The sequence below is a fragment of the Lingula anatina genome, chromosome 9 (assembly GCF_051362555.1).
Source record: "Lingula anatina isolate TDL-2025a chromosome 9, LinAna3.0, whole genome shotgun sequence".
NCBI classification, from domain to species: Eukaryota; Metazoa; Brachiopoda; class Lingulata; order Lingulida; family Lingulidae; genus Lingula; species Lingula anatina.
In genome coordinates, this window is record NC_141775.1 from 3,730,690 (window position 1) to 3,754,503 (window position 23,814).

At 35.3% G+C, this 23,814-nt stretch overlaps 1 protein-coding gene across 10 annotated transcripts in view; it reads left to right on the top strand.

Annotated features, from left to right (window-relative positions):
• The window catches only part of LOC106153398 (kazrin), a 51,383-nt gene that overhangs the window by 4,337 nt on the left and 23,232 nt on the right, over positions 1-23,814 (top strand). For 2 of the 10 annotated variants that reach the window (XM_013527307.3, XM_086994951.1), the window contains exons 2-3: positions 2,760-2,916; positions 3,088-3,304. The exons of 1 other annotated variant lie outside the window; for it this stretch is intronic. In XM_013527307.3, the coding sequence (XP_013382761.2) occupies positions 3,226-3,304 (79 nt within the window). In that variant the 5' untranslated portion in view covers positions 2,760-2,916; positions 3,088-3,225. Of the gene's footprint in view, positions 1-2,759; positions 2,917-3,087; positions 3,305-5,233; positions 5,396-10,954; positions 10,979-13,964; positions 14,133-14,891; positions 14,914-16,012; positions 16,187-17,943; positions 18,127-22,090; positions 22,113-23,814 lie in introns of those variants that run through there. 7 more of the 10 variants (XM_013527308.2, XM_086994952.1, XM_013527306.2 and 4 more) reach the window with 7 other exon arrangements.

The following is a 23,814-nucleotide window of genomic DNA, read 5'->3' on the forward strand; positions in this document are numbered from 1 at the left end:
ATTCAAGCATACCCCCCCACTGACTGAGCCCCGATTATATGTCCCATATTAATTTAGTGCACTTGACAAACATTAAGTAAGTTGAAACTGAAAAGAGTGACAGACAGCATGCTCCTTTAAGGTAAGGTGATTTAAAAAAAAAAAATGACTTTCACTGTATGCTGCTTTGAATTATTATGTTTAAGGGAGCTCTTGGTGCTAGCATACTTGATAGCATATCATAATTAAGTTAATGGTACATACGCAACACACCACCATGGAGAACAAAAGTGTTATTTTTTATTTGTCTGCTGTTTGAATAGTTATAAGTTCAAGAGAGGCAGTGCCCTTATTTTATATATTGTATATTTACATGGGTTGATGGGACCATGATATAATGTCACTACATGGCATTGTGTCACCTTTACCTGTATAGCACTTCACAGGTTTACATTTTCATGAAAGCATGTTAATTTTTATTAGGTCTGTATCAGGTCCTAGTTCTGTATTTACAAATCCCTGGGAGACTGGTCCATATTTAGGTAAATCTGCACAGGGTAATATATGCTTTATCTCATTTGTAAGCAATTTCTTAGATGTAAATCTACTATTTGTAATTTTGGAATTATTATATTTTCATTGTATGTATGGGTGTGTGAAAAGGTACCTTGGCCTATGATTGTACACAGTCTGGTACACAAATTTGTATGACATAAAATGTTTTTAAAGGGATGGTGCATGTTTCAAAACCCTAAATACTGGTTTAAAAAAAAAAACAAAACAAACAAAAAATAAAAAAAAATAAATAAATAAAACATAATTCAAACGGGAAGCAAGAAACTTTCTTAAATCTCACACATGATTAAAACATACGATGATTGGTGAACAGTTTTTTTGGCATGGTGGGGAGCATGAGAGCTTGAAACTAAAAATCAGTTGGTTTTTCTGTCTTATAACATGAGAAGTCATTGACACTGATGTAGATTCAAAGGTTCTTAGAATGGTTGAAACGTGTCACATGTTTCTAAATGTTGAAAAGTAAAAGAGCCCTACTGATTAAATTTTAATTAATATAAATTGATAAGCAGAGCTTTACTAAATGCCAAATGTTGGTAGCAACGCTGTGGCAGTACCTAATAGATAATTAATAAACCATTACTTGAAAAAATTAATAATACTATAAAATAGTAATATTTAATGATTGGTAATACTTAAAGATAGATAATATTAACTAATTTTGAATAATGATATTTGCTTTAAAATTGATTAAATTTAATTAATAGATATAGACCTACTTAACACCGAATATTGGCAGCTATGTTGTGGCAGATAACAGATAGCTTATAGAGTGCTACTTAATGCAGTTGATTGACTATTGACATGTTTGTTTGGTGATCGAGGCAGGTGACAGAAGTATCCTTGAATTTGCCCTATATTCAGGCCCCAGGGGCACTGAAATAATTACCAATAGGTCACATCTAGGGCCGCATTCACAACCAAAGTTGATCCCCAAACTAACAGATCCGCAGATTTTATAGGGCCGAAGCAGTTGAAAGCTTGCCATGTATATCCCCCATGGGGAATCTGTTCAGTGTCTATTAGGGGATTCTGCAGCAAGCTTTCAAGTAGGTCGGCCACATTTAATCTATGTTTCTGTTAGGCTCCATTCAGAATAGGGGAGTAACTAGTCCGAGGGTCAAATATGGCCAACCCACTTGAATACTTCCCCATGTGATATCTTTTTAAGTGTCCATTGGTGGATTTGATGACAAGCTTTGTAGTGGGTCGCCACATTTAACCCCTTGACTAGTTAGTCCCATATTCTGAATGGGGCCTTAATCTGCTGATCAACTGGTTGTGAATACAACCTAGCAGTCAGTTATGTAAGCAAGGACGTCTGAATAAGGATAGAAATGTTGTCTCACAGATTAAAAAACAATTAATTTTTTTTAGAAACAATTTTTTTTTTTTTGCTTTCTTCTTAAAATACTAAATTTTGTCTGTCTAGTCCAATAAAAAAAAAAAAAGAAAAAAAAATGAAGACTAAATCTAAAGGCCTAAGGCCTCACAGATTAAAAAATTAAAAAAAAAAAAACAATTTCCTTTTTTTGTTTTTTTCTTAAAATACTAAATTTTCTCTGTATAATCCAATCAAAAATTTAAAAAAAAAACTGAAGACTTAATCTAAAGGCCTCACAGATTAAAAAATTAATAAAAAAATCCTTTTTTCCTTTCTTCTTAAAATAGTACATTTTGTCCGTATAAATCCAATCAAAAAAAAAAAAAAAAATGAAGACTAATGAAACAAATCAGACCACAGGTGCCATGTGTCAGTCACTGTAATTACAAGCCACTTGAGTTTTAGTATTTGTGTGGTTTAAGTATTACGATTTTTAAGATATTAAGTCTAAGGATTAAATGCCATTAAAGCAAACATGCGGGCAAGAGAGAGAAGAAAAAGAAAAATTACAATTTTGTTTAGGCAGGTATTACTAACATTTTATCAAATAAGTGATAGATTCATCAAATAATGATTGATTGAATGGATATCCTTGGTCTTTTTAAACTAAATAATTATTTAAAGTTAATGTTCCTGACTTGGAGAGTTTTTTCAGGGAGCTTCTGGCTATAGCCCATAGCCTTCAATTCTCTCTCATTTATATATGATGTTGATGACATAATTTTATGATGGGAACTGGAGAATTCAAGCAGTTGAGCATGTGGTAGAGCATATTAAACCGTGTGATATTTAACAATTTTAAATACACTATATCTTTCAGGAACAACTACCCTGAGGAGGATATCTGATGCCTGTCTGCCTGTTTCTATTTTTCATTTTCAACTCTCCATCCCCACATGTTCACACTTATCATCAGACAAATGGGAATTAATAACTAAAAGTGAAAAAAGCTGGCATGTGTCAGATCTAAAAGTCAGGCAAGTAACAACAAAAGTAAACAAAGAATAATCTTTTTTTTAAACATTATTATGGTTGAAAAGTTGAGAAGATGCTTTTTAGTAAGTAATAGATTTATCAGATGTTTTGATTTAGTTGATTTAGTCAGTAAAAGGCTATTACTGTTTAACTCTCTTTTGTACTTAAATCAGGTACGTGTATGAAGAAGGAATGACAAATTTTTGAAAAACAAAATAGAATAATGAGAATTAGACTAACAGATTGAACTGAAGATCAACACAAGATAATCATTTGGTACAGGTGGATAAAGAACAAGAGGCCTTGTTGCTATGGAAACTACAAATGTTGGGGTAACCATGGAAATGGCTCCAGACTGCAGTGCCAACTGTGAGGCAATCGGATTAGCAGGTAGGTGCAAATTGGTTTGATCAATGGATTTTGGATAAATTAAGGGACAGGAATTGAATAACCAACATAAACTTAAAAACATCTCTGCTTGATCAAATGCAGAATACACCCCCTTCGCCAACTACCCTCTTAATTAAAAATGTGGTTTTTGGTTTTCAAAAACTGCTTGAAAATATTAGAATTTTGAAGGTTAACTTTCTTCTTTAAAGTGAATTTCTTATACATGTTGACATCATCATATTTTTATCATAACATTGATATGATATTCTGTGCTTTGATTGATAGCACTGACATTTTATTTTTAAATTGTCCTTAGTAAGCTGATACTTAGTGTCTACCTGCAATTGTTATATATACCTTCTTTCACGTAATCCAATTAGATTTGTTATATCCCGTGACATTTTGGTTTCTAAAAATTCCTGTTCATAGACCTACAAATAGCTCATGTAATCTTAAAATGTTTTTTGTTAAGTGTAATTTTACAAGTGTATGCGTTGGTCGTAAATAACTGGGGCACTCCGTCTGGTTCCAAACAGGCGTGACGTAATATTGCACTATTTTATTTTTTATTGCCTGCAGTTTTATTGGTTGTTTTGCGATAACGTGATATATGACATTTAAACAGTCATTACTTGTGTAGGCGTATATAAATTATGTTGATAATTTTTAAATAAGTTTTGCAAATAATTATACAATAATGTATTCAAAATGTGTGGAAAATGGAACCTTTTGAAAAATAGATAATGGGAAACTCAATTTTTATCAGTTAGATATTGAAAAGGTAGCAATTTTGGTGAAATTTTACAATGTGAATTTTATTATTTGTATGACCTGACAGTGTCAGAAGTAGTGCTGATTGCATTGGCTGTGTTGAAGCCCTTTGCACAACTAACACATTCAGGCCCTTACAAACATTATAGTGAATTATGATATTCTGTCATGTTATAGCATATAAGGTCTCCTCTGTTTCTCCCCAAAAATTCTGTAGTTCATGCAGGAGGTGATTTTTTCAATGGGATCCTTATTAATATTTGAATGTATAAAATGGTGTGATGGTGCTTCATTATCAAGATAAAAAAGACATGCAATATTACTATCACGGTCTATGTTATTTTCAGTAAGACTTTCTTCCGAGATGAATATTTATAAGAATAGTTGATGTGATTCTTTTTTGTCAGAATGAGAGATGGGATATGGCAGTGCATATTTTGGACAGGGAAAATCGATAATTTGTAAAAAAAAAAGTGTGCAAATGTTTGTTTATTTTTTTGTTTAAGTATATGGTTTTGATTATCTAAATTATGCATTGGTCACTTTCTTGTCCTAACTACATTCCTAGTGTCTGTCTGTTGTGTGTCTGTCTGCCTGTCTAGCCGTCTGTGTGTCTGTCTGCCTGTATGTGTGTCTTTCTCTTTCTCTGATCTGCTCTGAATTTAGGAGTTTTACTGTTAACCATAGCCCTCAAAGACTGTGCCTCTGTCGCAAGTTACTTGTGCTGTATGCAATAGGTGGATTTCCAGTAAACTCTGAAACTCAGGGTCCCTTATTCGTTCACCCATGTGTCTTTCAACCCATCTATCCATCCAGTCTGGCCTCCTATTCAGTTGTTAATCATATCAGGCACATAATCCTTGGCATGTGTGGAGATAAAATGTAACATACTCATGAGTTGCATTGAAATGCATAACAGAACCCCCAAACATCGGGGACAGACAACATAAACAGTGTAAAAATTGACCTTAAACATGTAGACGGGTTAATGCTTTTCTTAATGTCACCTGAGCCAAATCATTTGTCACAGTATGTGTGTGATGCCTGGGACAAGACACTATGTACACAGCAGCTGGCGCCCTCTATAGGGGGCCTGTGAAGTGACTACTGGAGTAGCTGCACTCTGGATGGGTTGTATGTCAGAAGGTCGTGGGGTGTGCATTTGAAAGGTCAAGGCACTGACTTTTTTATCAGCTGCATGTAAGATAGGGAGAGGAGGCGTGCTGGGGCTGTGGATTTTTTTTACCTCACGGAAGTTGCAGCTGACTTCAGGAGAACTTTTTTGGTGCCAGTTTTTTTTTAGGATACGCAAAGGAGAAGGTATGTGTGGTTATCATTATGTTTATGTCTTTTAAATTCAACTTTTTGTATAATTTTTATTATACACCTGTGAGGGAGATCTAATTTGAATTGAACCAGTCAGAATCAGCAAAGGAGTTATATAAAGTGTATATGTGTATCAGCTAGCCAGGTTGTAGGCTGTGCATCGTCATCACTGACAACATAGCTAAACGTACAACACCTCATTGTTGCTGATGTTCGTCAGGTGAATGGAATCAGGAAGGTCTCGGGGTGATGTCTGTGCTCAAGTGGCTGTAGGAAGTTACAGTAGTTTAAAGGGAAACTGTTTCAGGTGTAGTGAGGTATGTGATTCAAATGGTTTCATTTTGTGTAAACATTCAACCAGTCTGCCGTCAGACCTGAGCTGGATGTGGTTGAATGTGACTTGCAGCATTTTTATATGAAGGTATATGGTGTTGTGCAGAAAAAATTCAGTAGCATGTGTGTAGATGAATGTGACTTGCATCTTTTATATTTACAAGTCTTTCTAATTTTTGACTAGATTCTATGAGTTTTTTTTTTTTTTTTTTTTGTTACATTTCTTACATTAATGATAATACAGATGCCAAATATGAAAAGTATCACTTTGCACTTTTCGCTTATGCCAGCTAGCATGCAAGTTTACACACAAGCCTCCTGGTGTGCATGCACTTATACACACACACACACACACACGCACACACACACACACACACTGTCACACACACACACACACACTGTCACACACACACACACACGTGGACATGCATGCGCACAAACATGCCTGCTTCAGAATAGGGACAGAATTCAGGAACCTAGTGTACTGTGCACTCTGTGATGTGAAACAATAATGAATATGCTGAATGTTTCATCTACTTCTGCCTTCAAAATCAGTTCAGATAGAGGAAAAGAGAGTTTTTCACAATACCTTTATGTATTATGTATACCTGGCAGATTAGTAATTGGCTTAAAAGTGTGGGAAAGGTAAAGGGTTAGCAGACTGTTAAAAACATGCCACCGTGCTAAATATATGAATATCTCCTGTTTGGAATAAAATAGCTGGTAATAGTGCAAGCTTCAGCTCACATTTAGGGTACAATAATTGTTCAGTCAGTTTGAACAAAAGTAAGTAATGTTTTTTCAAAAAAAAATCTGTAAAAAGGCATTTGTTATTAATATCTTAAAAACATTTAACATTGAAGACATTTGTGGTCAAGACTAAAACTAATATTTAAGAGTAAACTAATGCATGGTAAATAGAGAAAAGACAAATATTATTAGAATATTTATGGTGTTCAAAATTTACGAATAATTGCCATATTTTAAATATGGTCTACTGGTACCATTAGGATCCGACACAATAATTGAAAAATTGTCACCGTTGCCATAAACACTCTTTGAACAGCTAACCACAGAGACAAATATTGAATGGGCTCTGGTTTTTATTTAGCTAAAAGCAGGCTTTTTCATGCCCACATCTGGTAAAAGTGTTGTGGGAATGGATTGAGGATTTGAGGGTCATTATGGTAAATGCTGATTAAATTGGAACGTAGAAATAAATGTCCACAGTACAGTGTTTTGAATTATTAGTAATAATAAAATATATTAATTTGAATATTTTGACAATTTTGTAGACTTCGTGTCAAAAAGTATACTTTTACAGTTAACTTAAAATCTTACCTCTTTGAAGAAATAAGATATTAGGATAAGTGAGGTGTATGAGAATCTTAAGTAGTTACCATATTTTCCCCAGTTTGTATTAGTATGCTTTAAATGAAGGTGCATTTCCAATGAAGAAAAATAGTTTCTGTGAAAAATAGTGACTTATCATGATATATGAGAAGGTCCCCCTTCCCCCCTTCCTCATACATTCCCCCTTCCCCCCCTCCTGGCCCCCCTCCCTTCCTCCCATCCCTTACCTCGTCCTTTCTTCTGTCTGTCCCTTCTCTTCCAAAAACTGTTGCCAAATATGAGTTTAGAGAACAGAGGATGAGTCATTTACCATCATCAGTGAAGGAAAAAACAAAGTCGCAAATTATTTTCAATTGATTACGTCTGCACACTTAGAGGGAACCACTTGGGATTGCTATGGTTTGATGGTAATGGAGCAGTTATTCAATTATCAGATATCAGCAGACCCATCTGGGGTTGTACTTGTCTAGTTATAAATATCTAGACAGAAAAGTGATCCAAATTTTCATTTTTTTTGTGTGTGTAATTTGTAATTTTCTTTTCATGTAAAAGCTGCTATGGTGCTGGTTCTGTGCTTTGTGCATTCATTCTTTTTCTGCATGTCTTTTTTTAGAGGGGGGGGGGGCTTTTTATTCTCCTTGTTTTTTCACTTTTAGATGAGCTGTTTTATTTTCTTTGTTTGTAAGGTATCTGAGTAATAATGTAATATGGTTTCCCAACTGCTATGTTTTCATCCCAGTAATGAAAGGCAGTATATTTTTTTTTGTTGAACTTCTTTTTAATCAACATCAGTACGTTTCTTTTGAATATAAAGAAATGCAAAAAAATTACCATGTATACCTCCTTTATTTTGTCAGAATATCTTTATCTTCTTCCTACATTTTATCTGTATCTCATTAATTGCCATTATTGCTTTTTATAACAACATTTTCCATGCAAATGATCATAAGGAAAAGATACACATAAGTGCATTCATTTTGGCTCTCAGGGAGGTGGGATTTCACAGGTGAAAAACAACCTGCCCTTTCTCACATGGATAACTGCACGCGATGCACGCACCCCACAGGGAGTAAAGAAATACTATATGCAAGGAAGCCTGGTATGAGTTCCACATGGTTGAGCTTTTTTGTTATGAAAAAAAAAAAAAAGAAACAAAAAAATTAGGTATTTCACAAAAATTTCCCAGTACCAGCATAAGATTGACAACAAAAGCACACGATAGAGGTCACAACAAGACGATAACATTTGTAATGTTTTTTTTTTCTTTTTTTTTTTTTTACTTTGGCTGGTTTTTGTTGTATTGTTGATTGAGTATGCATCAGCCAGATTGCAGATCATGTTTAAGTGAAAATTAATTCCATTTTTGAGTCAAGACCAAACACATCACTGATGAACCTGTGCTGTGAAAAAATGTGCAGGCTATACACCAGTGCCTAAAGTGTTTGCTAAAAAGACAATTTATGTAACTTAAGGCCAGCAAAATAATAATTAGGATTCCCCATAGGGGAATGCTATTGTTTTTGGTATTATTATTATTATTATTATTATTATTATTATTATTATTATTATTTTTATTATTATTTTGTCTTTTTGTGTGTGAAACAAATTTCAATTGATTTTTTTTCTTTCTAAAGGGTCACAGAGTTTTAAGATTCTACCAGGTATTGCTTGTACATTTTTTTCAACAGAAGGACAAAGTAGTAATATATGAGATGTCCCTGATACAGCTGCTGTAACCATTCAAATTGCAGGATGGCCCGTACGTTGTCACACACACACACACACACACACACACACACACACACACACAGAGAGAGATTTACAAACTGCTTTATTTAATTGGAAAATAATCTAGCCTCAGTTAAAATTAAAAGGAACAAACTGTAAAACAGGACATAGACTTCTGGAATTCTCTGTTTTCTATTCTTATCCTGTACGGAGTTAAAATAATATCAACAGGTCTATTAGGAGGTCCTAAGAGAGAGCTGCAGATTTTGATGTGGTGCTAATTGCCGTAATTCATCACCTTCAATTCTCATAAAGAGGAGTAATTGGCCATTTTTACCCTGGCGTTGCTATCTGTGATTTTTTGTGAAAGTGAAAATGGGTAAGGATGAAAGAATTAATGTCAATTTGGTCCAGGTCTGAGGTCTGGATAATGCAAATACATCAATTAATTTAGTAACTTGGTGAAAGAATTTGTTAATGGCATATGTTGAATGAGATGGTGGATGGAGAGAGAAAGAGAGAGAGAGAGAGAGAGAGAGATGGAAAAGTAAAAGGAGTTGGTTAAAGAGGGAGAGATAATTTAAAGCTCTGGGGTACTGCATTCATTCCAGGTTCTAGAACCACATTTTTTTCTTTTTGGCAAAAAGAAAACTTTTTGTAATATTTTACCCTGAAACATGACTAGCAAATTGCACTCCGTGAATCTCAGGAAGGGTGTAGTCAGAACTTCTCAGATGAACACAGCACTGATTCTAGATTTAAAAGAAGATGCATGTCTGAGTCATGCAAACTGAGGTAAAAGATGGACTGGAATTGAGGTGAAATGCCCAATAATTTACAGGAAATCTTACTTGGTTATTAGGTAAACATGATGGCAGCTTGCTCAGTACTTCCTGAAACTAAATCTTGAAAATTTCAAAACATCTTGTCGTATTTTTATTCATTGGTACTAATAGTCAAACTAAGTCACATCTTATGTTATTGTCATGATCTATTCAGTACAGAGAACTTCATCATCATTATTATCATCATTTTGAATGATACCCAACTCCAGGTGTACCTAAAATAGAAAAACAACAAATAAATAAACAACAATAAAAAGCAAAACAACCTGGATTATTGGTCCCATTCCCTGATGATGATGATTCTATGGGAGGAAAACAATTTCAGTATTAGCCATTGATTGAATAACAATTACTTTATTCTTATAACTAAATTATTATCTGAGAAAAACTACAGTTTGAAGAAAAAATATGTATCTGATATTTTTTAATCTGTGGATAAGTAGATATAGACTGGGTTCCCGTACCTAGATCGATCTAAGAGGATCGATCCAGCTCTTGGGGGTTACTCGCTAGATTGCTTTCAGCTTAAGCGGCTTAGATGTCTGGCACGCCTACTGAAGCTGCTAAACGATAATTAATAATCCCCTTGCAGCTTCAGTAGGCAAGACAGACATCGAAGCTGCTTTAGTTGATTGCAATTTAGCTCGAATCCCCTTGGAGATAGATTGATCCACAGTTAGTGCAATGGGGTCTGGAAATGGTTCCATAGAGATCTCGGCTGTTTACTCAGAATTGTTGCACTCGTTCCACTCTTGAATATACAGTGGCTGTGACTGACAGATGTAACATTAAACAATCATATCTCTATTAAATATATCAGTTTCTACTGGAGAAAGTTCAAGCACTCAAAAGACCTGCTTTCTAGGAGGAAAAAAGTCTGTATATTTATAGTCTGGTAGGCAAGAAGTGATAAACAGGCGTGTATTTGGTTTTGCCTGGTGCAGCAGTGTGGTTGCTGGTATAGGAAGCAAGGTATTGGCTGGTTAAAATTTGCTTCTGTTTTTGCTGCGGTGAAATGTTTCAGAGCAGTATGAGTCACAAATATTTATAAATAGTATAAGGATATTCTAGCACTCTTCTTGTTTTACTGAATGGAGGTAAGTGCTTGCATGTACTTTTATTTTAAGCCTGTTTTCTGAACTTTTTGGAAGGAAGAAGGTGCTCAGCCTCAGGCCTACCCAACTACCAGACTACCAGACTCGGCACTGAAAGATCCTGAATTCACTGGTAGATCGGACCACACTACCCTTTTTAAGGTGTGTGTCAGTACACTCTTCATAGTAAGTGGTTGGGTAGGCCTGAGCCTGGTAGCAGAGAGGTGAGTGTCCAGTTGCCTTTGAAACCCAGGACTTGCACAGGTAGCAGCAGCCCTCACTATATTATATACCCATACGCTAAAGAGCAAAGTTACACCAATGCACCTGAAACTTGTTTTGTTTTGTGAATAGATGCTGAATCACATTCTGAGTGTAATTCGTAGAGTGCTTAACCTTTCAGCCATCTGCTCTGCCTTTGAAGTTGGATATGCAAGGTGTATTTCTCTTGTGCCCTTACTTCCATACATTACATCAAAGAAAGCTTTACAGATCAGAAAAAAAAAACAGATCCACTCTCTCTGTTGGAAAAGTTCTGTGCATGGGGGTACAGGCCTACAAACTCTGACTTATGGAAAACACTGGTAAATCTGGGTATGAGGAAGGTGGGGGGGGGGGGGCAAATTTCCTTAACATATTAAAATGTTGATTTGCTATTTTACAGATGTAAACCATCAGTTTTGTTAAGCTAGATATATGTAATACTTTAAGAACTATGTAGCTACAAGTTGAAGATGTGATATTATTTGTCTGTGATTATCTGTAAGGGTTATTGTTCCCGTTAAAAGTCACTCAAATCTCTTCCTTTCTGTTCCCTTCATGTACACATACACACACACACACACACACACACACACACACACACACACGCGCGCATGCACGCAGCGAGGGTGAGGAGGGAGAAAGGGGCAAGGAGCTGTCTCTTCTCCATCTCTTGTCAGATTGCCAAAGTAGAAATATGTGTACATACCTTTAGCATGGGTACATAATACCTGTTATTAGGATTTAATGGGATGCCAGTGTTTTTTTTTTTTTTTTTTTTTTTTTTTGTTTACCTAAGCTGTCATTGCCTGTTATTAATATAGCCAGACCTGACAAAACACTGGGTGTCCCCAAAAAATTGGACTCACTCTTTGATTTCCCATTACTAATATACTTTGTTTTGATTGAAATATTTATTGAAGCAGAATAATTACAAAATAACACAGCAGAGAAAAAAAATTAAAATGTTCACACTAACAAAACATATTTTTTATAGTCAGTAAAATGTAAAGTTTTTTTTTTTTTTTTTTTTTGGGGGGGGGGCACCCTGTATGTGTCTGCCTTGTGGTGAAAGTGTGGTCTCTCAGCACAATGGGACACATCTTAACCTGTCAAATTACTGGCAAGGTTGGTGTGTGGTATGATTTATGCTGTCAGAACTGTCAAATTTGAGGGTTGGCCTTCTCTCTATTTTCATTTGACATTTTTTGTGAATGTTGACAAGTTTTGTAAATGGAAAAAGGTGATTAAAAACAAAAAAAGAAAAAGAGGAAAAAGTTTAGCCCATGTGTCACGGTTGTGTGAATCGTTTGTAGTTTTTTTTTTTTTATGTAAATGCAGATACATGTATTTCTGATGTTTAAGACACAGTTGCGTGTGCTCTGGTTAGAATCATTCATATATACAATATACTTTGCCCATGCTTGTTGTTGTAATCTGTGACAACAGATGTAGTACATTTTTGTCCAATTCATCATAAATCGATTGATAAGAAAAATAGTGTCATACTTATTACAAAAAAAAAGGAAGATGTTAGGGTTGGTTTGAATGACACAATTTGATATGTGAGATATGTAAGTCATCAGCAAACAATAATGGATGTTCATCAAAAAAGGCATGTATAACTTTATACAGACTTCAAAAGTCCATGGTCCAGGATATTTTGATTAAGTATCTTTTCCTGGTTAAGCACATGTAATAACTCCCATCTTGCACCAACCCACCCAGTCATCTTGACCACAAAATATACTTAGCATGTCAGATCTAAAGGACCATTTTTACTGAATTTGGGTTGGCCTTCTGGTTTATACTGCCATTATTTGAACTTTTCACACATTCCACTTACTGCAAAATTGTGCCTTTTTTTGAGTTATTTTTAGTTACTTACAAAAATATACTTCCCAAAATAAAGTTGACTAACTTTTCAAAGTCAACCAACTTTACCTTATCTTATGAGAAGCGATGATTCCTGTAAGTGAAGATCGAGAAAATTCTGATGCCCAAAGGGTTAAATTCAACTCAGTTACGGGGTTAAATATTCTCTTTCCCTGACTATTTTGTAAGTGGTTAAGAGATATTTTAGGCTCACTTTGCCAAGGCATAAGAACCTAAAGAACTAAAAACCTAGGTGCACTGAAAAATGTACAATTAAGATGTTTGTTGCAGATAAGCTGTAAAAAAAAGGGTGTTTTAATGGTTGTTTGCAATGTCTCTTCAGAATGATAGGTGAACTGCATGCAAAATGTCACTGTAATGGCACCAATGGCATGGGAAGATAGGATCTTATATTTGTTGTTTATAATCAGTGTGTTGTAAATGGTGATTTAATGTCTTTTAAAAACTACTGAATGAAAGTTGTGGAGATATTTACTACTGTGATACAAATTTATCATTGCAGTCAGGCAGCACAGCTGTTTGTAAGTGACCAAGCATAGTCATTTTTTTTTTTTTCGATAAGTGCAGTGCCTCCAAATACTTTTTTATTCCTTTATTCTTTCTTATTCCATTTGACTGTCTTTAAACTCTCCTTTCTGCCCTTCTCTTCTCCTCTCTCCTTGAAATCTTCCATTGTGCAGTAATATCAACTCAGGTGGGGAGACATGTTTCAAGGTTTCTTCAAGTATGTTTATGTGCACAAATCATGATTTATGAGTTATGACACTTACGTGTTGTTCTAAGATAAAAATCTCTACAACCCTTCTCAAACACCATTCTTCTCTGTGCTCTAAATACCACAGCTACATTTACCTGTATGTGAGGTCCCCCCCCCCCCCCCCCCGCCCTCACCCATCCTTAGGCACATACAAATAGCAATTATTATACACAGATTCTTATCAGACATTAACACTGTGCACCATGTTGTTTTAAGATGGCTATCTTCTTCCCTCACCTCCTCCTGGTGGGTTCTTTGACTACTGTAATTTTCTCTCTGGTAGTGAATAAGGGCTATTATTTATGGATATAGTAAGTTTGGTCAGTGTCGTCAAGAAAAAGATGGACATAAGATAGTGGTCATTTGGAGAGTATAGTTGTGGGTAATGTGTGGGCAGTGGTTTGGATGAGCAGGTAGAGAGGGCATATGGAATTGGATGTGCAATAATGTCAGTCAAGTAAAAGGTAAGGCACCGATTTTGAAAGTAAGGGCTAAGTCCAAATAAGATTAACATGCCTCCTGGATTTAAGTAGTATCATGGGCCATAGGAGCCTACGTGTGCATCTAGTAGACGCCCCTTACCATGTGTAAACGACATGCACCATATCTATTTCGTATGTTATTAAACCCTAGCAGCAGAATTGACAAGGCCCATGCCGCATTCGTCTTTTACCACAGAGCTTTCGAGTCCTGAAAATGACATGGCTGTGTCTGTTTTGCCACTTACTATGTTACATTATTTACTTCAGTGTATTACCCTTAATTTTAAGGGACCGGATATTTATGTCAGTTTGAACAAAGTTTTATTGGACTTATGTAAGTTGACTTATATAAGAAGCAGGAACCATACTGTACAGCAATTACTCAGTAACTTTGAAGAACATGTATTTATCACCCCCCCCCCCAAAAAAAAAAAAAAAGATTTATTAATAAAACATTTAGAATGTTGACATAAGCAATTTAGTTAGTTTTGTCTTAGAAAGTGCATATTTGAGAAAATGACAAATGTAAAAAAAAAAAAAAAAAGAAATTAGCAATCACAAAGTGATTTAAAATTTGGAGTAATTACCATAATGCTATTTCCTCACTTTGACTCTCAAAAAGTTTCAGAAGTCTTTATATATATATGATTTAGTAATTTCCGTCATCTCCCATGCATGTTGAGACATGCTGTGTGAGCATGTGATATTGGCATTTCAAATCTTATCACAAGGAGGGATGGATATTACCAGACTAAGATTTTAGGTAAGTGTGTATTGATTATGACTAGTCTTCTTTAATTTGGCAGAGATTAGTTTAGGAAAATCTTGTTGTTTTATGATTACTTTTTGCCTGTGGGGTAATTATTATGGGAGTAATGTGACATGAAAAATGAGTGTCATGTCATATACTTAAGGTAATGCTCAGTGCCAGATGTTAATTTGCTTTGAATGAAGAAATCTTACATTATTCTTTTATCATTTAAACAAAGATCTACCAGTATTTCTGACTGTCATAGGCTTAATTTAAATGTTCTAAAATCAAGAAATAAGTTTTGACAGCTCATTTTAGAAGTGCTATGCAGAATTACATCTATAGTAGCAGAAAAGTCTTGGCATTTTTTTTTTTTCATTTTTGATGTCATATTTGGATAATCAATTCTTAATTCATGTATTGAGAAAAAATTGCAAACAGACACTTATTTATAGGTATGCAAGTTCAGTTTACTTTATTTGTGTAATTATGCACATTTGGCTAAAAATCTTGTGTTGTTCAATCAATCAAGTCGGGTATTAGGTAATAAAATATGAGCTTTTGTGATTAGTAAAGGAAATGCCTTTCTGGCTGATGTCATGAGGTGAGCTTGGCTTGGCATAAGGTGGAACCGGGAAAGAGGTGGATGATTTCAGGCAAGCTGATCTCTCTCTCTCTCTCTCTCTCTCTCTCTCTCTCTCTCTCTGATGATAAAGCTTTATTCTCTCTCTCTCTCTCACTTAATATAGCTTTATTCTCTCTCCCTCTCATTCTCTTTCTCATAGTGACTTGTCTCTTTCTTTTTCTCTCTCTGGTCATGACTTTTTTTCTCTTTTTCTCTCTCTTGATGTGAATCTTTCTGTCTCCTGTACATAACTGATATAGTAACAGTTACGTGATAAAAAGCATCCTTTGTGTCCACCCTATCTCGCTGTCCATCTGGTCAGTCTTTTGTCAGGAGATATGGACACCTCATTCATTTAATTACCTTTGAGGTATCATGAAAGACTTACTAATTGGTTTGGTCAGTTTGTGAAGAGATTTTAATGGCCCATCTGAGGAATACCCAGCCAGTAAATTGCACTTGTAATTGCATGGCTGCTTTTCTTAATTGGCCGGAATATTTAGCCTCCAGTTGCTGTCTGTGAAAGTGGGCTCGGGCTGGTTACAGTGTGTGTATCTGCACTCCAGGTTCCACCATCCCAGTTATTGCAAAACCAGTCTTAAAAAGATGACTGGTGGAATGGTAGTCAAATTTTAAGTCCACTAGTGAGTGTATGTACATGTGAGTATGTTAGCTTTAGGAGTTGATTCCAGTTTGGCTGATCCCGAATAGAGCTGCATGGTTGTGTACAAATTTAAACTAAGACCCCATTCCCATAGATTTTAGATCGATCTATCCCTGTGGAGAGTCTCACTAGAATACTGTCAGCTTAGCTGGCTTAAGCATCTGTCCCGCCTACTAAAAGATGTAAGGGGGTAATTAACTATGGTGCGCGCTCTGCTGACTGCAATTTCTTGTGAACCCCCAGGGAGTTAGGTCGATCTAAATCTAAATCTCTGGATCGATCTAAATCTCTGGGAATGCACTCTAAGTGATTGGATTAACTAAAAGAACACAGCAAGTAATGGAATGAAAGCACAATGTATCCTGAGGACATTGTATTTTTTTTTTTTTTTTTTTTTGGTAAAATTCTTTCTTGGTATATATATTTGGGAATTTTTTTAGTACCAGAGCATTAAATTCTATTAAGGTGAGATGTTATGACAAAAATGTTAGCTTAGGGATTTGATCCCAGGGTCACTATTTGCTGCTCCCAAACAGAGCAACTGATCTGTTTGAATACTACAATGGTGATCAAATCTTTCTGCTGCCAAATAGAACTCCTTTTAGACCAGTCCTCTGTTTATATTAGGCTAATTTCCCTTTGTTTATTCTCCCAAAAATAGGTTTACAGGTATAGCTTATATTTCTGGTATTTTCTAAGGTTTTTCCTGTTGTTTGTTTACCTTAGCAGGCTAGTGCCAGCTGCTTGGTGCATGGAGGCATGTTGAATATTTATCCCTCCCCCCCCCAAAAAAAAATAGAAAAAAAAAAAAGAGGCTAAAAATATTGATTTAACATGTGCTTTTCTTAATGATTTTTTTAACCAAATCAACTAAATAGTTTAGACCAAACCCAACAAATTGATTGGACTTTTTTAAAAAGTTTTTTGGTAAAAATTTCTGTCAATATGTGATAGAATATAATTATTATTATTAAAGGGATAATAACTCTTCGTTTTGGCCAAAAAATGGATTTTCCTGGAGTAAACAACAATTTTCCCATACTTACCAATGGTTAATGAATCCATTTTTACATGCAAAGTTAGTCCCTGTTTTTTTTCTAAAAAGTTTGGTTTTTTGTTAAAATCTCTTAAGAGATTATAACAGAGTATAGTCATCAGTGGAGGTCACGTGGTCTGAAGACAAGCTCAGATATCAGAATAACACCTATAACTGCCTTTTTTGTAGTAAAACAGAATATATTATATTTCTATGAGTTGTTTACAATGTTTTTATTGTGAAATATAGATCTCATACGAAGAGTTATTATCCCTTTAAGCTGCATTTATTTTTTTCATTCTTTATTTGAGTTGTAGGGTTTAGGGCTAAATTGATCCTCTTCTAACAGCAGAATTTTAATGAATTGATCAGTTGGTAAATATATGAAGTCATTATTAGTCATCAAAATGTCTGTGTCTCCCACTGGCCAAAATGATTTCCAAAAAGCCTAAATTATCCATAGTTGCATCAATCAGTGGCGCCATTCATCATAAAAACAACCAATACAAATACATAATTGTGTAGTTACCCACAACACATCAAATTATATCATACCTAGGTATTGATTCTGTCAATCAAACAAAAGACTGCTGCAAATCTCGCCTTGTATACCTGCACCATTAAAGCAGCTGTCATTATGAGAGTGTTTAAGGAAGAGCTTTGTACTGTACCCTTGGAGCAAAGTCGCCTATTGATTTTACACAAAGTTATGTCAGAGATAAGAATTGCTCTGAGTTGGTGAAGATAAAAGCTACACAGACTGGCTCAATTATGATATCTTGGGAGTGGATTGGCTTTTAGTAACAGGGAAAACTTGGAAAACCCTTAAAAGATGCTGATATCTAAGTAGCCCCTATAAGTGGTGAGATTGTTAGAAGTGGCGTGCAGGATATTCATAAGGTGAGAAATTAATGGGAAATTTATTTTATGTATAGTGTTTACTGTTTTGGTGTACTGAGATTTTCTGACTCTGAAGTAGATTCTGAGGAGATCTGAAACCTTGCAGGGGTTGATTAGACCCTGGGAGGCCAATATTACAGAATAAATTGTAAGTATGTATTAATCACATAGTGGGAGAGATATAGCTGTCATTAAATGTAAGAGATGGAAGACCCTCTTCTCTAATAAGCTAAAAAAAAAGATAATCTAGATTATAGAAGTTTTTAATGTGTGCGAAACACCTGGAAGGCAAACCAGTGCAGATGAATTTTATTAGTAACCTAGTTACAGCTGGTTGCATATGTACTGTTGATGAATACAAGGAAGACAAGCATAAAGGTATGTGTATTGTGTATTGTGTATTTTTATATGTGTACGTGTGAATCTGTGTGTGTGTGCGCAGGTATGTGTATGTATTCACGCTCACTTGCCCACTTCATATTTTAAACAATAAGCAGCACATTTAAAAGTAACAGTATGTGGATACAAGTCTGTACTGGTATGCTGTTTGTTATTTCATATTGTTCAAATTCATGGAGAAATCACGTTATGTGAGTACTGTGAGTGACTGATGAGGGGCAGAGCTAGCACCACCGTCTTGTGCAGCTCCAACTTGAAATATATATACGGTAGAGTATGTGATACTGAGGTGCAGTTCCTTTCTTAATCCATGTCAAGTAGTCTCCAAGGGCACTTCAGGTACCCTGAGAGATGGAGGTAACAGAGGGGATGAGTGTAAAGCAGGTTATGAGGGAATGGAGAACAATGTTAGGTTCGGGTGGGGGAGGTCACAGTATCTCTCATGAATTTCAGGGCGTTTAAATGACAGATAATTAAGGGAAAGGTGAATTGCCCATGTGGAGTCCATGTGGAGTCATTAATAAAGCACGAATTTTGTTTTTGAATTAGCTTTCATTTAAATCCCATGTGCTTTTAACTTAAATTTTTTCACGTCAAGAGTGATAACTAAATTTGTAGACTATCTGTTAGTTGTTTTCATTTTCTTTACCGAAAGTAGATTGGGCCAAGCATTGATTTTCAGAAAAGATTATATGTATCTGATCATGTGACAGAAAACGAGGATCCATTTTATGAGGAAGTGTAATATAATGTCACATTATCTGTTTAAACATTTTATAAACATATTTTTTTGTCCACTGAACAATGGACCTACTGTTTAAGAAGTTTTTTTCTTATATATCTTTTCAAGATATGCAATAAGATACCTAGTTAAATATCTGGTATTTTTATGGTAATATACCAGAACTTAATTCAGTTGGTTTCATTTAAACTCAGAGGCCTAAAAAATAGAGTCCCACAAATTGCTTGCAGCTGTCATAAAATTGCAAATTATACTTCATCTTTTTATTAATGAGAATTATACAGTAGTAATATGTAGGATGGCCTTGAGCTATTCATAGTGCATATTCTAATATCCAACTGGAGTATCATCAAGACAAAAAATAAAACTGCTAGAGTTGATAGTAGCGTTCTGATGGTGGTTAGGGACATGAGAATGATGTCATTTTGGCAAACAAAATGTTGATTTGTTTGCCATGACTGACGTTGAAAAAAAGTTTTTTTTTAATAAGACAAGGGTACAAAAACCTAATTGTCAACTCCAACTGGGAGAAGATAAATGAATTATTTGTATATAAAAAGCACAAGCTAATATAGTAAAGAATTGCTTTATTAGATAAATGGATTATGGATAGATGCAAAGTTTTGATAATTCAGAAATGCTGTAATACTTCCAAGATGGGCTTCGGCAATGTTATATTTATGGATTTTTGAGTGTTTTTAATAAGCGCAAAGATAATTTAGAAGTGTAATGGCTGCAGATAAATGAGGCTGGGAATTGAATATTTATACAAATATGAGTGTTGCTGAATCCATGGAGATTACCAGTGTTAGTTTTTTGTCTGTAGGGAACATTTTTAGATCACCGCAGTGGAACTGCATCTGCGTCTGTCTTCACATTTAACCCTCGAGTGAGTCACGCGTATTACGTTGATTTAATCTTAAACCATAAATTACTGAATTGCACTCAAAATGACTTGAATGGATATATTAAGATTCACATTGCTTTAAAATGTTAAATATGTAGCAAACTATTGTGCCCCCTGAATTTTTTCAGTAGTAGAAAATCACTTTAAACTAACTTGACATCAGGCCTGTAGCCATCAATTTCTAAGGTGGAGGTGTGTCTTTTTCTGAAAAAGTATACTTTCTTATCCCCAAAGTTGATAGAACTTGGGATAAATGCAAATAAAGAACCAAGATCAAATTTAGATTTCAAGGGAACCTTTTATGGTCAGAAGGGTAGATTTTTTTAACCCCAACCCCACCCCACCCCCATCCAATCATAGGCCTGTGTTTATCATCATTACTGTTAAATGCCAACAATTTTGACATCGTTGTCTAGGTCTCTGTATTTCTCTTCCAAATTGGTGTCACTTAACAGGTAAAATAAGATAATTTCTTTCTCTGATTTTCTCCTTTTTAAGAGACTTCAAATCAATATTTTTCTCTACTCAACTGTCCTGATTGTTACAATAGGCATGTTTCTCGACATTTTGTTTTTCTATTGAATTTGTAATAGGATTCTCCTCGACCCTCAATGACACCAATTTAAGCCAGCTTTGCAGTTAAATCCATTTATGCTTGTCTATTGGATACATCAAATGATTGTATACTTTTACTGATATGACATACATTGTTATCAAAAGTTGGTCGCCTGGGGGTTCTCCTTCTTCTTTGTCTCGACTTTAGCGGTTTATAAATTCATACAAGAACAAAACACATACTATATTAAGCCCCATTTTACTGTTTGGCCTGTAACTCATTTTATGAATAGAAATTGTCTGTTTGATTGATTTATTGAACTGGCATGGTGAAAAAAAAATTAGAATTATTGGATCTGTGGTCCTCTCCCCTCCCCCCTTTCCTTTGTTCATTTAGCTCAGCCATAGTTGACAATACTTGCGATGGGCTGCACAGATTACAGGCTTGAGTGGGCTGGACTGTAAACTGGATATTTATTGCAGTCTTTTAAGACTCAGGTGGCAACAAAGAGATTTAGAACAGGTAAGAAAATGGGAATACACACCTGTGGGGTTAATGGGTATGTTGGGGTTGTTGCCCTGAGGCTCACTGACTGCCAAAGGCAAGTTGATAACAGTGCTTGTTTTCTGTTTACCTATGAAAATCAGGGTGATGTTTTCTTTCTTTCTTGTAAATTATTAATTTTTGTTTCTCATTTAAAACAGAACATGCAGACTGCAAACATTAAAAGAGAGCTGATAGAAGAAAGGATAACTTTGTCCTCTCCTCTCCCCATAAAAATAGCCTTCTGATATGTTTCTTTTTCATTATGGAAATTCGGTCATATTAAAATCATAGTTTATTATGCAGACAGAGAGTCCTGTGTTGGTTAAATTCAATGACATATCAAGTCAGTCACTGTATTTTAACAAGGGAAGACACTGTGTTTAAGTGTGTTCAGCCAGACCAGTGACTAATTTGTTAAATAAATAAATAAATAAATAAATAAATAAATAAATAAATAAATAAATTGATAACAATAACAATGTGAAATGTTAGTATAAGATTTTAATTTTTTTACAGCCAATTTTTTATTGCAACCCATGAGTTAATATTTTGTCCCATAACTACAATTTTATACTAAGTAAAATAGTTTGCAAATATAAACACGATCAAATTTTTAAAAATCAAGATTAAAATCACCACTACAATGGTAAAAATTAAGATTAACCTACAGTACTTGAGACACATCTAATTAAAGAAGGTTGCAAATATTCAATATTTTCCAGTCTAAGATCAGCTGACAGTGTTAGCATACATGTGGCTGCAGGCTTGTATACGTATGTTAAGTCTCTCGTCTTGTCTCAGTTGGCATCACACTTAGGTTAACAGCCACTGAGCAGGTAAGATGTTTTGTCTCCTTGTATGAGGTTTGAAGAACACAGTACTGATATTAATCTATATGGAGGTGAAGTATTCGTAATGTTTGATACTGTGTGTGTGTGTGTGCGTGTGTGTGTGTGTGTGTGTGTGTGTGTGTGTGTGTGTGTGTGTGTGTGTGTGTGTGTGTTGGAGAGAGAGAGAGAGAGGACAGAGAGAGGGTCATTTAGTTTGTGGTCTAAACAACACAATACTGATAATATTTATTTGTGTGGTGATGATATCAATGTTACATTTGTACACAGTCTGTACAGTGTGGTCATATATATTTTATTGTGTGTGTGTATATGACACACCATGTGTAGGCAGTGATATATGTTAGGAAGGGTGATATAGTGCTTGATTTCTACACATGGTCGTAATGTTTGACTGTGTGTGTGTGCGTGTGTGTGTTTGAGTGTATGTGCTTGCATGTGTTTGAAGGAGGTATACAGGATATGTGTGTGTGTGTGTGTGTGTGTGTGTGTGTGTGTGTGTGTGTGTGTGTGTGTGTGTGTTTTGAGGGGAGAGGAGGGGGGCCTGTCTTATTCCAAAAAGAGGACATTATTTAACTTAATTGCATATGATTAACTAATACTTGTATTTTAAAGCTACTGAAATTTATCATGGGTCTCGGCTTGAGAAGCACATAAGTTGATATGCCTCAGGTAGTGTAAATAACATGAGATCAGAATTATGATTAAACTGTTGTGACCCTGTGTTATCATTTTTATAGGTCATGTTGATGAAAGTCATGATGGCTGTAATACACAAGTAGGAGATCCTAAGAGATTGTCCTAGTCTGCTTTATAGATAGGAGGAAGATAAGATGTATGTAGAGGGAGAGGCGCACACACACACAAACACACACACATGCATGCAGGCAGGCACATGAAAGAACACACAAAGATACACCTGAGAAGAAGTAGGCGTTCATATCTCTTAGTTGCCCCAACTTGAGAAATGCACCAGAAAATAGAATACATTTTGATACAGAGTGTAAATTATCCAGCCAAAAGGATGGTTCTTTTTAGTCCCCCACCCCCCATTTATGGACCTACACACATAAAGCTATTCAAAGAAAAAAAAAAGAGAGAGAGAGAGAGAGAAACCTTATTTAGACAGAGAAGATGTAACAAATTTTTTTGACACTCATGGCATTGAGTAGAACACGAAAGAGCTGGTGATTATGCAATTTAGGAACAGGAGGAGGCTTGTTTATCTGATTGCATTCAGCATGAGTCCCAACAGAGTTGGATCAATCTACGTGGGATGATGGTTTCATCGGGCCTACAGTTCAGAAGTCCTCAGTAAACTTAATGTAACAGTTGTGGAAGTCGCATAGGATGCAGGAAGCACAGAGCATGTGGGTGTATGGAGGAAAACCTCACTAATTAATACATCCATTTCCCTTAATACCCAACTGGATATGGGCTGTGAAACTGGAGAGATAGGAAATGGTACACTGATTTGATTCTTAATTCATAATATTCCTCTTAATGATTTCTACAGCAAAAGAAAATGAGCTTTAAAAAGATTTATTATAAACGTTCTACTGAGGATGGCTATTTGGGATGTTGTGAAACTGTGTGTAAATGTTTCTTTTTTTTTTTCTGGATGACACAGTTTGCCGACCCAACCAGGCTGCCTTCCCACTTCCCTGTCCATCCATCTTGTCCTTAACCC